This window comes from Pteropus vampyrus, unplaced genomic scaffold, assembly GCF_000151845.1.
Source record: "Pteropus vampyrus isolate Shadow unplaced genomic scaffold, Pvam_2.0 Scaffold488, whole genome shotgun sequence".
NCBI lineage: Eukaryota > Metazoa > Chordata > Mammalia > Chiroptera > Pteropodidae > Pteropus > Pteropus vampyrus.
In genome coordinates this window covers 91,460-106,419 of record NW_011889269.1, presented here as the reverse complement: position 1 = coordinate 106,419, position 14,960 = coordinate 91,460, and the positions used below count along the sequence as shown (strand labels likewise).

Genomic DNA, 14,960 nt, shown 5'->3' with positions numbered 1-14,960 from the left:
CGCTGAGACTCAGATAAAAAGTGAATAATATTAATGCATTATAGGATTGTTATGAGAATCAAGAGAGATAATTTCTGGAAAGTTTTTTTTAGCATTATATTTTATTTTATTATTAGTTTCAAGTATACAGTACATTGGTTAGACATTTATATAGTTTATGAAATGATCTCCCTGGTTACTCTATCACTCATCTGACTCTACACATAGTCATTACCTTACTGCTGACTGCATTCCCTATGCCATGTCCCCATCTCCATGACCACCTATTAACTTCTAATTTGTACTTCTTTAATCCTTCACCCCTTTCTCCCAGCCCCCCAAACTCCCTATCCTCCGGCCGTCACCAGATTGTCCTCTGTATTTGTGAGTCTGTTTTTGATTAGTTTGTTCTTTTTGTTCCTTAGATTTCACTTATAAGTGAAATCATATGGTATTTATCTTTCTCTGTCTGACTTATTTTGCTCAGCATTATCACCTCTAAGTCCATCCATGTCATTGCAAATGGTAGGATTTCACTTTTTTATGAGTAATATTCCATTATATATATGAACCATAACTTCTTTTGGTCTGTTGATGGGCATTTAGCTTGCTTCCATATCTTGGCTATTGTGAATTGTGCTGCCATGAACATAGGGATGCATAGATCTTTACGAATTATTGTTTGCTTTTCTTTGGATAAATACCCAGAAGTACAATTGCTGGGTCAAAAGTAGATCCATTTTAATTCAGAGGGACTTTTGATAGTAATCTTCACTTAAGAAGCACCAAAATTGTCACCCTACAACAACAGATCTTGTTCTAGGAGGGAATTCTGCTAAGAAATTTGATGTTCTCTATTTTTTTCTCCAAAAGGGGCTTGGGGTTTTGGTTATCTTTAGTTCCTTTACTCAACTCTGACCTACAAGATGAGTGATTACTGTAGATAACAACTCTCACGCAATCACCTTCAGCACCTCAGGAGTATTGAGGTGGCCAGAACTGGGTGAAGTCAGGTAGAGGCTTACTTCTTCAATCTGTTCAGACATTCCCCCTCTCCTTCTCCAGATCTGAGAACCTTCCACCTAGAGACAGCCACTCTAGGACTCCTGGAGAGAGAGAGGACCTCCCTTTCCCTCCCTCTCCAGTGATCACAAGTTATGCGCCCTTTGCTAACTTCAGAGGGCTGTTTGGTGAAAATGGCCCCCAAAGAGATAATAAGGACTTGGTTGGGATTCAAGCATCAGTGCCGTAGTGGCTTTCTCTGCTGCTTTTTGTGAACACGCAGAGAGATGTGATTCACATGGTAAGAAAGGCTCCTGTAGGCAAAGACCCAGCAACCCTGAAAAGAGATAATTCCCCACTACTTCTTTGCAACGCCCTTGTTTTCCTCTGGACTGAAACCGAGATGCTCCTCCCACCCTTTTTTTCTTGGAAGCCAAGCCTCTTTGTAATCTACATAAGGTCCACACCCTAGGGATCTAGTGACTGTAGAAACTGGCCTCCAGCCTGCTTTCTCCGACAGTCCAATACAGAGACCCCGGTAAGTGGCCCAAGAGGTGGATGCAGGAACTGCTTTTGCTTGAGGGTTGGAGAGGAGGGAGCCAGGGTGGGTGAGGATAGCACAGAGAAAGTTTGGGTTAGGCAAACATCAGCTGAGAGCAGAGCTGGAGTTGGTCTGAAGCACTAGGGCTGCAGAGAACCCATGAGGTTGAAGAAGGAGCAGACCCACGTTGGGGAAGGCGAGCATCTCTCTTTGGAATACAATGGCGTCCCTTTATGATGCCAGTGTCAGGCACTGGGTTGAGCTTCTTTTGTATTGTTGGACAATAGGGCTCTGTCTGCCATGATCTTGAATGTCATGGTAGTGTCAGGGATACAATTTGGCTCATGATTTACTCAAAACGATCTTTTATTGAGCTACTAGAGCACTGGGTATGAATACATTTTATTTTTCAAATGTATTTTAGATCAAAAAGCCTTCAGTAATTAAAGACAGGACTGCCAAGATTTTAGGTCACTTCCGAGGTCACCACCCAGAGAGGAGGACATCTTTGCTGTAGCTAGTGGGAGTCAAATGCTCTTGGAGAAGAGTATATGTGAGTGTCTCATTACCTGGAAAATGTCGCAGAAATAGGGCTGACCTGAAGGGAGACTGTAACCCAGGGAGGCCACAGGTGGGATCTGGGGCTTTCTCTCTAAAGTGATGCTTTCCTCCTTTCTCCCTTTCCTGGCTAGGCTCCTTCAGGGGAGTAAGGCCACCATGGCTCAGGCGAAGTCCCTGATCTTGTTCTCACTGCTACTCCTAGTGCTGCTGGCACTGGGGTGGGTTGAACCTTTCCGGGAAAGGGAATCACAGGCCAAGAAGTTCATTCGGCAGCACATGGACCCAGACAGCTACCCCAACATCGGCTCCAGCTACTGTAACCAAATGATGAGGCGCCGGGACATGACGAAAGGACGGTGCAAGCCAGTGAACACCTTTGTGCACGAGCCCTTGGTTGATGTCCAGGCTGTTTGCTTCCAGGAAAAGGTCACCTGTAAGGATGGGCAGTCTGACTGCTACCAGAGCAGCTCCAGCATGAGCATTACGGACTGCCGCCTGACAAATGGCTCCAAATACCCCAATTGTGCATACCGAACCAGCCAGAAAAAGAGGCACATCATCGTGGCCTGTAACGGGAACCCATACGTGCCGGTCCACTTTGACGGTTCAGTAGAGGTCTCCACCTGAGACCTGAGCAGTGAGGTGCCCCACCTTATTGTGTCACCTGCCTCTCCCCCTTTCTTCCTTGCCCTGAGGGAAATAACTCAAGTTAGGGCTCCTATCCAACACAAACATGCTTCCCTGGCCTGAGGCTTGCCCCTGAGTGGTTTGGGGGGGGGCGTGAGAAGTGGGTTGTGAGATGGGCCCCATGTCAACCACTTCACTGCTTCTTTCAATAAAACTTAATTGCAACCACCTGGATTCCTGAAGCTGTTCCTGTCCAGGTTCCTTTTAATGTGATTGCTTTCCTGCCAGGAGCGAGAACTGTAAATCAGGTTCACTTTGGTGAGTCGCAAATGGAATAATTAAATGCCTCGTCTTCTAACTCTTGGCTTTTAGAAACCTGAGATCATTCCTTTCATTATATTCTTTGCCAAGTATAAATTTTTAAGTGTTTTAGAGGAGACACTGTTTCATGATGTGACACCTGTCTGATCCTGGAGCTGGACCTGGACCGGAACCGAAGTTGCTTCTCTCAAACCCCTCTTAGAGACTAATCATAATCGATGTTCATTCTGACCACAATAAATGTTCATGCTAACATAAATCAGGACCCCTCACCTGCCTTCTTTAACTTACTAGCTCCTGGAATAGTCTGTTGTCCTGACCTGGTCAAGAAAGTAAAGTAATATCTGTACCTGATAGCATTCACATGCTAATGCCCATGACTATCCCCATCTTGTACCTTATGTAATTCTTTGGCACCTGTCAAGTGCCATAGGGATCTATTCTGTCTCACAGCTGCCCAAGACATGCCTTGTATGTTAGTTTCCCTTAATGAACTCTATAAATTACCAGACTGGAGTGGCCAGACTCTTTCTTTGGTTTTTCCCTGCCCTCCCCGTAGTGAGGCAGATTTTCAGTTCCAGGACCTTTTCCCGAGTCTGCATGTACTAACAAGTGTGGGCTGTTTCAGATAACAGGAAACTACAGGGAACACTGTCATGCTGGGTAAACTGACAGAAGGTGAAGCTCAAATTCTAATATCTCTGACATGGAAGGAAGAACAATAGGACTTCAGGAAGACCCTGCTCAGGGTGGAAAGGAAGAGTATATAAAATTATGATCCTAATTTTCATTTTTTTGAAGGAGTTATTACTAAATCAGAAAAATGATCATCTCTTGCTTTGAAAGTTGGAACCTTCAATTTAGAAGCTAGAAGGGACTTTAGAGGGAAAATAACTAGATTTCAGCTTTTATACCAACTCTAATTGGAGGTACCTGCTTAGGCTACTGTAGAAAAACTTCTAAAAAGTGATGAGGTAACAGTAGTCTCTATCAAAGGCATGAGAGAGGTAAAGGTGTATGTGCCACCCATGTGCTACCCCTAACCTAATGTAACCCCCGCCTTTTACAGAGAAACGACCTGAATCTCAGAAAGGTTAAGTGACTTGCTCACGGCTGCTGCTAATTAGTGGCATAGCTGGGAGTAGACCCCAGGTCTTCTTCTTTCTGCACCTGGAGTCCACTCAAGAAAAAAATCCCCCAGGCTCTGCTTTACGACATGCTGTGGAGTCGTGGCTCTCTCTCCCTGAGCTTGCTGGCAGGTCTCACAGGTTCCCAGACTAATTGGCCTGTGGATTTACTCAGTTATTGGCAACTCTTCCTTACAGCCATTAAAAAGATTAGACTCGACTTCTTTCATCTCGTAATCATTTCATTTGATTCCCTGTTTATAGTTGCATCTGGCTCTAGACAGGTGACAGAAAGAGAAAGGCCCTTCTTCCAATCAGTTTGATTCGTTCTGTCATTGTCTTTACATACTACAGTTTTAAATGCTGGAAGTATGTAAAGTAAATTCTTAGCTCTGGAGCCTTCTGTATCAAGAGGAAGGTGTTAATGTAAGTAACGTCCAAACATGTAGTTTATGAGTTTATTTGAACCAAACCGATGACAACTGATGGGAAGCAAAATCTCAACAAATTGAGGAAATGCTCTGGAGAATGTCAGTTTTGCAGTTTATTTTATATATTAGAATCAAAAGAGGAGATGTACAGAGGGTTATAAGAAATCCATTGGTGGTAGATTAAGGGGGTGGGAGGAAGCAACGCAAAGAAATCTTTGAGATTGAATATACATTGGTGGGTACAGGAGAGTTAATAATTAACATTTACAGCACATAGACGTGGTATTCAAGGTGAGGCTGGATAGATTGCCCAGGCATGCCCCCTTGCCCTCCAGGATATGATTCCAGAAATTTCCTTTCTTCAGACTTCCCCCTGTTTTAGCCCCAGCAAGGGGAGATAAGCCCAAACCAGTCTTTTCCAGTTTACATATCTTTGGCTAAGCCATGACTTTTGGCCACTTACATCATTATAAAGTAATCTGCATTGCAGATACTGTGGCTCCCATCATGCACCTGACGCCATGACAGTTCTGGAAACACCATGTAAGGAAGAAAGAGCAGAAAACTGAGCTTACCACCTTCTGGGAGGAGACAACGAAGCTTCAGCAGTACCACATTTCTGGGCTTTACCTCCAAGAAGAACGAAAGTCTAGAATGGAGACATCCTCACATGACTCTCTCTCTCTCCCTGAGTTTGCCCACATTCTCCCCTTGAGTGTATACTTTCTCTTTAATAAACCTTGTGCTTTCCTGCTTGCTATTTATCTTGCCTCTGAACTCTTTCTCGGGGCATAAGGCAAGAACGTGGTCACTGGAACTCCAAGCTCTCCAGCAATAAGGGAACAAGATAACAATGAGGTGTTCTGTGGTCTTGTGTTCTGGTGCTATGGGTGTGCTATGAGAGGTTTGGAAAATGAGATTATTCTGACATTTCAAAGGTATGTCATCTAAAATGCAAAAAGACAATGGGCAGGCTCACTTAACATAAAAATTGACCTTGGTCAAGGAAGCTACAGGCCTAGGATGTGATTACCCACCATGATCTGCTTTTAGTTAGGAATTTTTATGTTCAGACCACCCTATGTAATTACTTTTGCTCTCTGAGTTTGTAGGACCCACCATGCTGGCCTCTCTGAGCTTTTCAGATTTAGTATGTGGCCCCTTTTTTTGTCCACAAAGGCTTGCAGGTGAGAGGGGCCATATCCCTGCATTTCTAGGGTAATGGGGATCTCACTCCTTACCAGCAGTGAGGATAGAGGAGGAATAAAAGGAGCCTAGATTTCTAGATATCTTTCCGATAGCCAAAATTTTCTTAAGTTCATCTCACCCTGTTACCAAGGCCACAGATCCTCATTTTCACTCCTGCTAGTGCTAAGAAAACACTTTAGTGGAGCTTCTAAGAATGCTTACTTGGAGTTTTGCTGCATCTATATCTGCACATTCACCAACTCTGGCTTCTGGCTCCTGGCACTGACTGGGTGTAAACCTAAAAATAAAAAGCAAAAATGAGAAGCAAGCATTTATTTGGGATCCAAAATAATTGCAATTCAGAAGAACAAATTCAGGCAAAACCTTAAATAGTGTTCAACTTTTACAGGAGAGGAGCTCAGGGTTTATATGGGGAAAAGGGAGGAAGATAAGGTAAGTTGTATTAAAGAAGAGTTCATTGGTGCTAGATGAGGTAGGGTTAGATTTGTCCTTCATGGACTGGCTTGAGATTCAGCTAGAATTGTGTTTCATTGATTGGTTAGTGATTTGGTCATCGGCAAAGCTCAATTTCATCAGTCTTTACAAATAAGATATTCTCATTCTTACTGACTTCTTGGAATGATGGTGGTTTGGTCCAGTTTGGAAGATGAAGTAAAATAAGATGTGCTGGGCAGTTTCTCTAAAATAGCTACTCCAGTTCTATTTTAATATGGCTCCATTCATGTTATCTTTCATACTGGCCATTGGAGAACTGGGGGCCTCCATCTGGGGAATAAAGTGAAAGGTGACAACAAGTGGTCTTGGTGCAGACTTGCACAGCTAGGGAACCAGTGGGGAGGGAAAGTGCTCTGTATAGGAGGATACTGGGAAAGGAAAGACGGAGTTCTGTTCTGGAGGAGGTCAGGCATAATCAAGGAGAGGAACAGTAATCTGGAGACAAATCAGAGGTCTCTGTTCTGTAGGGAGACTATTGTTACCCCACAAATAAAGCAGTACTAACCCCTCCCAGGAGACTAACCTGGGCAGATTAATTATTAAATGGAGGTACTAACATGTTAAGATGGTTATCTGCTTGAAGGCAGAAATGACCATATCCAGTGAATTGGGGATTCCTGTTGGTGTTGAATTGATACCAATGACCATAAGTTGACATGAGCTTTCTAACTGTGAAACAAAAACCTGCTTCCGATCCCTATTCTTGCCTATTCAGACCTCACAGTGCAAGTGTGAACACTAGAGGCTCTGAATATGTTCGTCTGTGACAGAAAGCACTTCAATATTGCTTTTGGGAATTGATCATGAATGTGGGACAGCCCTTCATACGCGTGTTTCATGATTTATGATGGAGGTCCTGCATACTAGTTACAGAATGAAAGTGTACTTCCCAAAAACTAGACAGTGACACACCTGGAAGCATCTCAACACTATTTCCCAGGAACCACTTTCTAGGGGGCAAATCGCATAGTACCTCTGCAAATGATTCAGTAACTTCACATATATTTTGAGTTTTTTTGCTACTTGTCGTGAGTGTAGGTGGGAAGATGTTTTCTCGTCTTCCTCCCTTCACGCTTATCTCCTTTTCCATTCTCTTATGGTCTTCTTAATTACAATAAAGAAGGCATCATTCATCTGAATGGACAGTCTCACTGGGCATGTTTTATTTGTGAGTGTACTTTAAAGCTCATCATGGCTATATGTCATTCTCTAGTTTCTTCTTGCTACATGTCTGGGCAGGGCCTACATGCTGGGTCAGTTTCCTTCCTTTTCTGCATTTCCTGAGTATGCAGCTGGGTAGATAATTGCTCAATATTTTTATTGTGGTGATTCTTTTTATGGGTGTATAGATATGTCAAACTTATCAGATTGTACTTTAAATATGTATATTTTACCATATGCTAATTATATCTCAATAAATCTATTTTTAAAATGTGCTTCCCATACCCCTACCACTACAAAGGAAACAAAAAAATGTGTCCTCTATGTGAATCTAAACCTTTCATAGTTGCTCACAGTGCAAGAGCAGAACTTATAATGAATAAGAGAAAATCGAGCAAAAAAAATAATATTTAGAAGGAACTTATTAAACATCCTTCCTTGGTCACCACAGCAGTTTTTGTAAAAGCAAGGTAGCTCAATCTTTTGAAGAGGGATGGATTCATGACTGCTAAATAGGGAAAGTCCTGCGCTTCTCTGCTTCCTTCCTTCTGATACAGGAAAGAGGCATGAGAACTATACAAATTGACAGAGTATTAAACCAGGTTGTATTCAGAGCCTGCAACATGCAGCTTAGACACAGAACTTGGTTGTCCAGCCTCATGGCCAGACCAGGAAGAACTTACAGAACAAAGAAAGATTTCTGCAGATATTGCTCGCAACGCTTTACCCATACCATTAACAGTTATCCATACTATGAAAGGAAAACAGAAAAACAAAGTCTTTAACCTGTACCCTACACAAAATAAACCCACCATTCATTCCATTCTTTATTCCCTAGGGCCAGACCATGGGGAACCTACAGAACAAAGGAAGATTCCTGCTGAGATTACTAACTATTTACTCATACTTTTAATGCTGCATACCCATACCATGAAAACAAAAACAAAAACAAAACAAAACAAAAAACAGATATAAACTTAGTTTCTCAAATACTCAGGAGTCTCTTTGATTCTGAGAAGAGACCACACTCTGTCTATAGAACATTATTCCTTTTCTAATAAACTTTTGCCTCCAACTTTGGCTTGCTCTTGAATTCTTTTAGGAGCCAAGAACCTTCCCACTCTTGCTGTAGGGCTTGAGTCCCCACTCAGAGGGATTTGCCCCATCCTGCATCACTTCCTGATGATTCTGGCTGGCTCCTCACTCTGACTTCTTGCCTGCCACACCAGGACCCAGTGTTGTTGCTGTTCAATTCTCAGTTCGAAATATAGTATAGAAATGACTGCGCCTACATGCCACAAAGCACACTGGCTTGCAGCCAGCTTCAGGGCACCGACTGTTTTCTGATTCCTTTAGAAGGGTGTCAAGCAATGATTGCAACATCCATATTTAATGCACATCTATTGAAGGACTGCTGTGGCAAGTCACTGTTCCAGGATGAAAGACAGAAATCTGGGAGCTGGCTACCAAGCGGGCTATTTGAGAATGTTTTGTTTCAGAGGACTGAAACAACTTTCCTTGAAGTTTGTGGTCATTCAAAGGGGAAATGGAATTAACTTTATGGTATACCAGGAATTTTATTAAGCCTATTTTTATTAATTTCATTTAATTCTTGAAACCACTCTGAGAATTAACACTAATCACTCTTCATTAAAAACTTCAGTCTTGTTGTTTGTCTCTGCCACTAAATTAGAGGCGGAAACCAGGTCTTTTTACCTTTGCAAGGCTGGTGATTTGCAAGGTGCTAGACAAAGTAGAGTTTAGTAAATTTTATAAATTAAAGTGAATGGGTATAATATCCTGTACTTAATGAGGCAACTGATTATTGGCAAAGCTAAATAACTCACATAGATAGTAAATGTCTCCTGGTGGGGAAAAGGCGTAATGGTCACCACAACAAGAAGGTATCTTCAGATTGAAGAATGATGCAGGCAACTCCATAGAATATAACAGAATTTATTATAGGATAATTTACTTACAGGGATGTAGAATCGGAGTGGACACATGACCTAGCAGTTCCACACAAATGATTCTCTGCTAACAGACTCTTTTTACAGTACTTTTTAAATCATATAACACAAGTACTAGTGATTGATAAGACAAAGGGACAAAGAATGCAGTACATGTCAGGGGCCATACCTCTTGGTGGTGTTGTGATAGATGATTGTTTATTATCGATACCATTGCCAGTTTGATATTTACCTCAGTTGTCATTCCAGCTATTAGTAAAAAAAATATTTATGGCTACATTTTAAGGGACACAGATAATCATCAACTAGAAGGCTTTGGTATGATTTACTAAGGACAGTAAAATTGGTCAAAAGTCACAGAATGAAAACTTAAAGAAATCCAGGATGAAGAGATGGAGTTGGTTTTGTTCACATCTACGTCTACACCGTAAACGACTGTGTCAAAATTATTTTTTTAACTTTTTATTTTGAAATAATTTCAGATGTACTGAGCAGTCGAAAAAATTATACAAAGATTTTCTGTATATCCTTCAACTAGAATCTCTAAACATTAACATTTTCCCCATTTGCTTTATTATTCATACATTTATATAGAGATACGTAATTATTTTTTCTGAATGTGTGAGAGCAAGTTATGGACATGTTGCCCCTTTACCCTTAAATACTTCACTAGGTGTTTCCTAAAAACATGAACAGGACTTTTGAGCATGCTTCTCTTGCTCAGGCCCGCTTCCATATCTGCAAGTGTACTTTCCCTTCTAATAAAGCTTTTCTTTTCTGCTAAAAACAAACAAACAAACAAATAAATAAGTGAAATAAAACCGTGAACATTCTTTTCACAAGGACTTAATATACTTATTAAAATCAGGAAATTTGTATTGAAACTATACTAATATCTAATCTACAGACTATATCCAACTTTCATCAATTATCTCATTAACATCCTTTATAACAACAGAACACAATTTTTGTCTGTCTCAGGATCCCAATCAGGATTGTACGAGGCATTTAGTCACATTTCCTTAATCTCTTTTAATCTGCGTACCCTTTAATTTAGTCTTTGTCTTTCATAATTGTGACATTATTAACAAGTATAGGTCTGTCACTTTATAAAATGTTCCTAAATTTGGACTTGTCTGATTTTTTTCCCCTCATGATTAGATTTTGGTTATGTATTTTAGCATCATTTACGTACAAAAATGATGTTTATACTTCTCAGTGTATTCTATCAGGAAGAACATGATAACTGTCTCATTACTGATGATGTCAAAACTTGATCATTTGGTTAAGATGGTGTTTATTAGGTTTCTCCACTATAATTTTTAATTTTTCCATTTGTAATTAATTTTCTTATGAATGTGCTGAATTCTTTCTGTTTGTTAATAGTAGGAGAAACTGTGAAGGGGAAGAGAAAGTATATGTGAAGATTGATTTTTTGCTCAATTTTCTATTAACTTAAAAAGGCTCCAAAAATAAACTCTAATTTTTTTTATTAGTTTCAAGTATATAGTGCATTGGTTGGACATTTATATAGTTTATGAAACGATCTCCCTGATTACTCTATCTTCACTCTGGCTCTACATATAGCCATTATCTTACTGCTGTCTGCCTTCCTTATGCCTCGCTCCTCATCTCTGTGACCTTCTATCAACTCCTAATTTGTACTTCTTTAAACCTTCATCGCTTTCTCCCAGCCCAACATCCCCTTCCCCTCTGGCTGTCATTGGATTGTCCTCTATGTTTGTGGGTCTGTTTCGATTCATTTGTTCTTTTTGTTTTGTAGATTCTACATGTAAGTGAAATCATATGGTATTTATCTTTCTCTGACTTATTTTGCTCAGCATAATCACTTCTAGGTCCATCCATGTGGTTGCAAATGGTAGGATTTCATTTTTTTATGGCTGAGTAATATTCCATTGTGTATATGAACCATAATTTCTTTATCCAATCATCTGTTGATGGGCCCTTAGGTTGATTCCATATCTTGGCTATTATGAATAGTGCTGCTGTGAACATAGGGGTGCATGGACCTTTACGAGTTAGTGTTTTGGTTTTCTTTGGATAAATACCTAGAAGTGCAATTGTTGGGTCAAAAGGTAGATCCATTTTTAATCTTTTGAGGAATGTCCAGACTGTTTTCCATAATGGCTGTACCAATTTGCAATTCTACCAACAATGTGTGAGGCTTCTCATTTCAGATGTGTTGAAATTTTTACCATTATAATACTACATTGTCTTAAAAATTTATTTCCATACTCGAATTTTCTCTATCCTTATAGACTCTTGTTATGCGATAATGTGACCAGTATGCCACTGATGTCCTCCTCTAAGTAAAAAATAAAAATATTGACTTGGGCAAGCCCAATAGTAGAGCCTATAACAGAGATGTCTCCATGCCTCCTGCCTGGAATTCATTAGTTTCTTCATACGCTGAACAAGCTTTTATTGTATGATCATTATAAGAAATACATTTATTTATGTGCTGCCAATACAAAAATAAATTAAACACAATCTAGTCTCCCAAATACTTGGTCTAATTGGAAAGATGTATATGAAAGCACCTTTAGTACAAATGCTCTGAAAAGTTTCTAAAGATAGGTGAAGACAAGACCTAGTTCAGTCATACCTTTTTGTTTCTACCAAATGAGTATATCTCCATCTTTTTTTCTTATCATTCCCTTAAGGATCCTCTTTAGATATTTTTTTACTAATCAAATCCCCTTCCCCAGGAAACAAAAATTAAGGTATAAGATTTTGTCAAGTTGGGTTGAGTTTGAAGGGCCAGAAACCACAGTAATATTTAAGATTTTTTTGTCCCTCAAGAGCTAATTTTTGTTCCCCTTGGGAAAGTATGCACCTCAAACTCCGCTTCCAAGATTTTCTTGTTTATTCCTACTATATATCTTTTTAGCGCAATGGTCAACCATTTCCCCTTGCCTACAGAAGAAACTTTGCATGCCTAGGCCTAACAATTAGTGACAATTTGAAAGAATTTAGTTTAAAAGTATAACAATTATATTTTACAAAATACCTGACCAGTTCTCAACAAAACTGTCATGGCTATCAAAAACAAGGATAATTTGAGAAACTGTCATAGTCAAGAGGAGCCCAAGGACACATGACAACTAAATGTAATGTGTGGTATCCTGGATGGAACTCTGGAACAGGAAAAAGACATTAGCAAAAACTAAGGAAATCTGAATAAAGTATAGATTGTAGTTGATAATAATGATAAAATAAATATATAAAACAACCAGAATACTCCCCTGTCTTACTCTGTTCTTGATAGTGAAGAACACTCTGGGACTCCCGTGCAGTGAGCCCCCCTTTGGTTAAAACAGAAGCTGAAACACAGATTAGTGAAATTCCAGACAGTGAGCAGCAGCCTGCACTGAGATCTCAGCTAATGTGAATTTATAAAACTGTTGTTAGTTAACTGTCTTTAGGAGAGTGCTATAAGCAGCAGTCCCCAAGCTTTTTGGCACCAGGGACCGGTGCTCCTATAAGGATCTACTGCTTGATGGTCTGAGGTAGAGCTGAGGCGGTGATGCTACTAGCTCTGGGGAGTGGCTGCAAATACAGATGAGGTTTTGCTTGCTTGCCCTCCACTTACCTCCTGCTGTGTGGCCCAGTTCATAACAGGCCATGGTACCAGTCTGCAACTCAAGGGTTGGGGACCCCTGCATAAAGCATAACTATGGGAGAGAAAAGAAGAGAACATTTTTGCATTTGTGGGGGAAAAAAAGGGCCATAGGCTGTTATATTGCTCAATATTTTCCTTCAAAGATTTATGTGAAAAATTTTCCTCCCTTGGGTTTGTGTGTGTGTGTGTGTGTGTGTGTGTGTGTGTTTGTGATAAATGAGGTAAAAGTTTTAGTTTTAATTCAACCATATCTGGTTTCAAATCATAGGTCTGCCCTTTACTAGTTTTGTAATTTGGGCAAGTTTCTTTCTGAACCTGTTTCTTCATGTATAAACTGCCTTGTGATTAATCATGTCTCAAATTAAGCAGCATCAGTTTTTCAGGGAAGTCATCCCTGACTCCTTACATTTACTCAAATTCCTTGTTAACAAAGTCTTATTACAGACTATACATGACATGGCAATTCCAAATCTACATATACTTTGGTAAAATTTTTCTACATGTGCGCACAGAGAAATGTACAAAAATGTTTATTGTAACACTGCTTATAAGAGTGAAAATTTGGAAACGTCCCAAATATCCATTAATAGAAGATTGATAAATGAGTGGTGGTTTATCAATACAAAGGAAAAAAATAATATGTCAGTAAAAATAAAGGAACATGAAATACACATTTTAATATTGATGAGTCTTAAAAACACTGTTGAGTGAACAAAAAAGAAAACAAGTTGCTGAATGATTTATACTATATGATAGTATTTATATAAATTTATTCTAAAATTGCACATAGAAACATTCTTTATGAATATATTATATATGATGTACAAGTGTAAAAATAGGACTGGATACACTCCAAATTTATGACTGACCAATTGGCTACAAACCTAAATTTCCCGTGACCCCTTCTTGGGTTTGGTTACTTTGCTAGAGCAGCTCACAGAACTCAGGGAAACATTTACTTACATTTACCAGTTTATATATCCATAAAGGATATGACAAAGGAGACACATGTACAGCCACATGAAAATATACATAGAGCAAGGTCTGGGAGAGTCCGGAGCGTAGGAACTTCTGTTTCTCTGGAGTTGGGGCCCATCACTTTCCCAATATCTGGATGTGTTCATCACCTGGAAGCTCTCTGAATCCCAACTTTTGGGATTTTATGGCGGCTTCCTCATGTAGGCGTGATCAATTATTAATTCCATTTCAGCCCCTCTCCCCTCTTTGGAAAATGAGGGATGAGGAGTTGTGGCTGAAATTTTAATCTTCTAATCATGGCTTGGTCTTTCTGGTGACTAGCGCCATCCAGGATCCATTCAGGTGTCTACCCAGAGTCACCTCACTAGAACAAAAGATGCTCCTAGTGCTCTTACCACTTAGGAATTTGCAAGGCTTCCAGGAGCTTTGTGCCAGGAACCAGGTTGGGGGCAGAAACCAATACATATTTTATTTTTTCTCACAGGGATCTAGTCATTATTATTTTTCTAAAAGCTCCTAGGTTGAATTTAATATGAAGCCAGAGTTGAGAGTTGCCGGAACATTTGCTGAATTTGTTTCTAAGCTTTGCCTATATTTAGATCATTCTATGTCTGCCAGGTTATTTAAGTTGATTTAGGGATACAGCTAAATGAACTTCCGATTTAGTCAATTATCTTGACTCTTCCACAGTACATAACTGCGTGTAGAAAACAAACAAATCTGGGATAGTTTCCATCTCAGTCTAGTCCATTTATTTCAAACTAATACCTTCTAAGAGTTTGAGCTTAAAAGATTGTTTCAGAGTTACCCTCATTCTTACTTCCTACAGCTGTTACGGGGTGGGAAGGGAGGACTTGGGGAGGGGAGAGGAGGGTTAGATATTGCTGCAAGTTTCTAAAAGATGGCATTTGTATT

At 39.9% G+C, this 14,960-nt stretch overlaps 1 protein-coding gene across 1 annotated transcript; it reads left to right on the top strand.

Moving 5' to 3' along the window:
• The first annotated feature begins 1,459 nt into the window (after positions 1 to 1,459).
• Positions 1,460 to 2,938, top strand: RNASE1 (ribonuclease A family member 1, pancreatic). The gene is made up of 2 exons (XM_011382721.2): positions 1,460 to 1,519; positions 2,215 to 2,938. Exon 2 carries the CDS (start codon positions 2,240 to 2,242, stop codon positions 2,708 to 2,710), a length of 471 nt encoding a protein of 156 aa, XP_011381023.2. The 5' UTR covers positions 1,460 to 1,519; positions 2,215 to 2,239; the 3' UTR covers positions 2,711 to 2,938.
• Positions 2,939 to 14,960: the final 12,022 nt, after the last annotated feature.

What these genes read in the sequence shown, in the direction of transcription:
- RNASE1 (XM_011382721.2), top strand. Translation starts at nt 2,240, where the DNA reads ATGGCTCAGGCGAAGTCCCTGATCTTGTTCTCACTGCTACTCCTAGTG.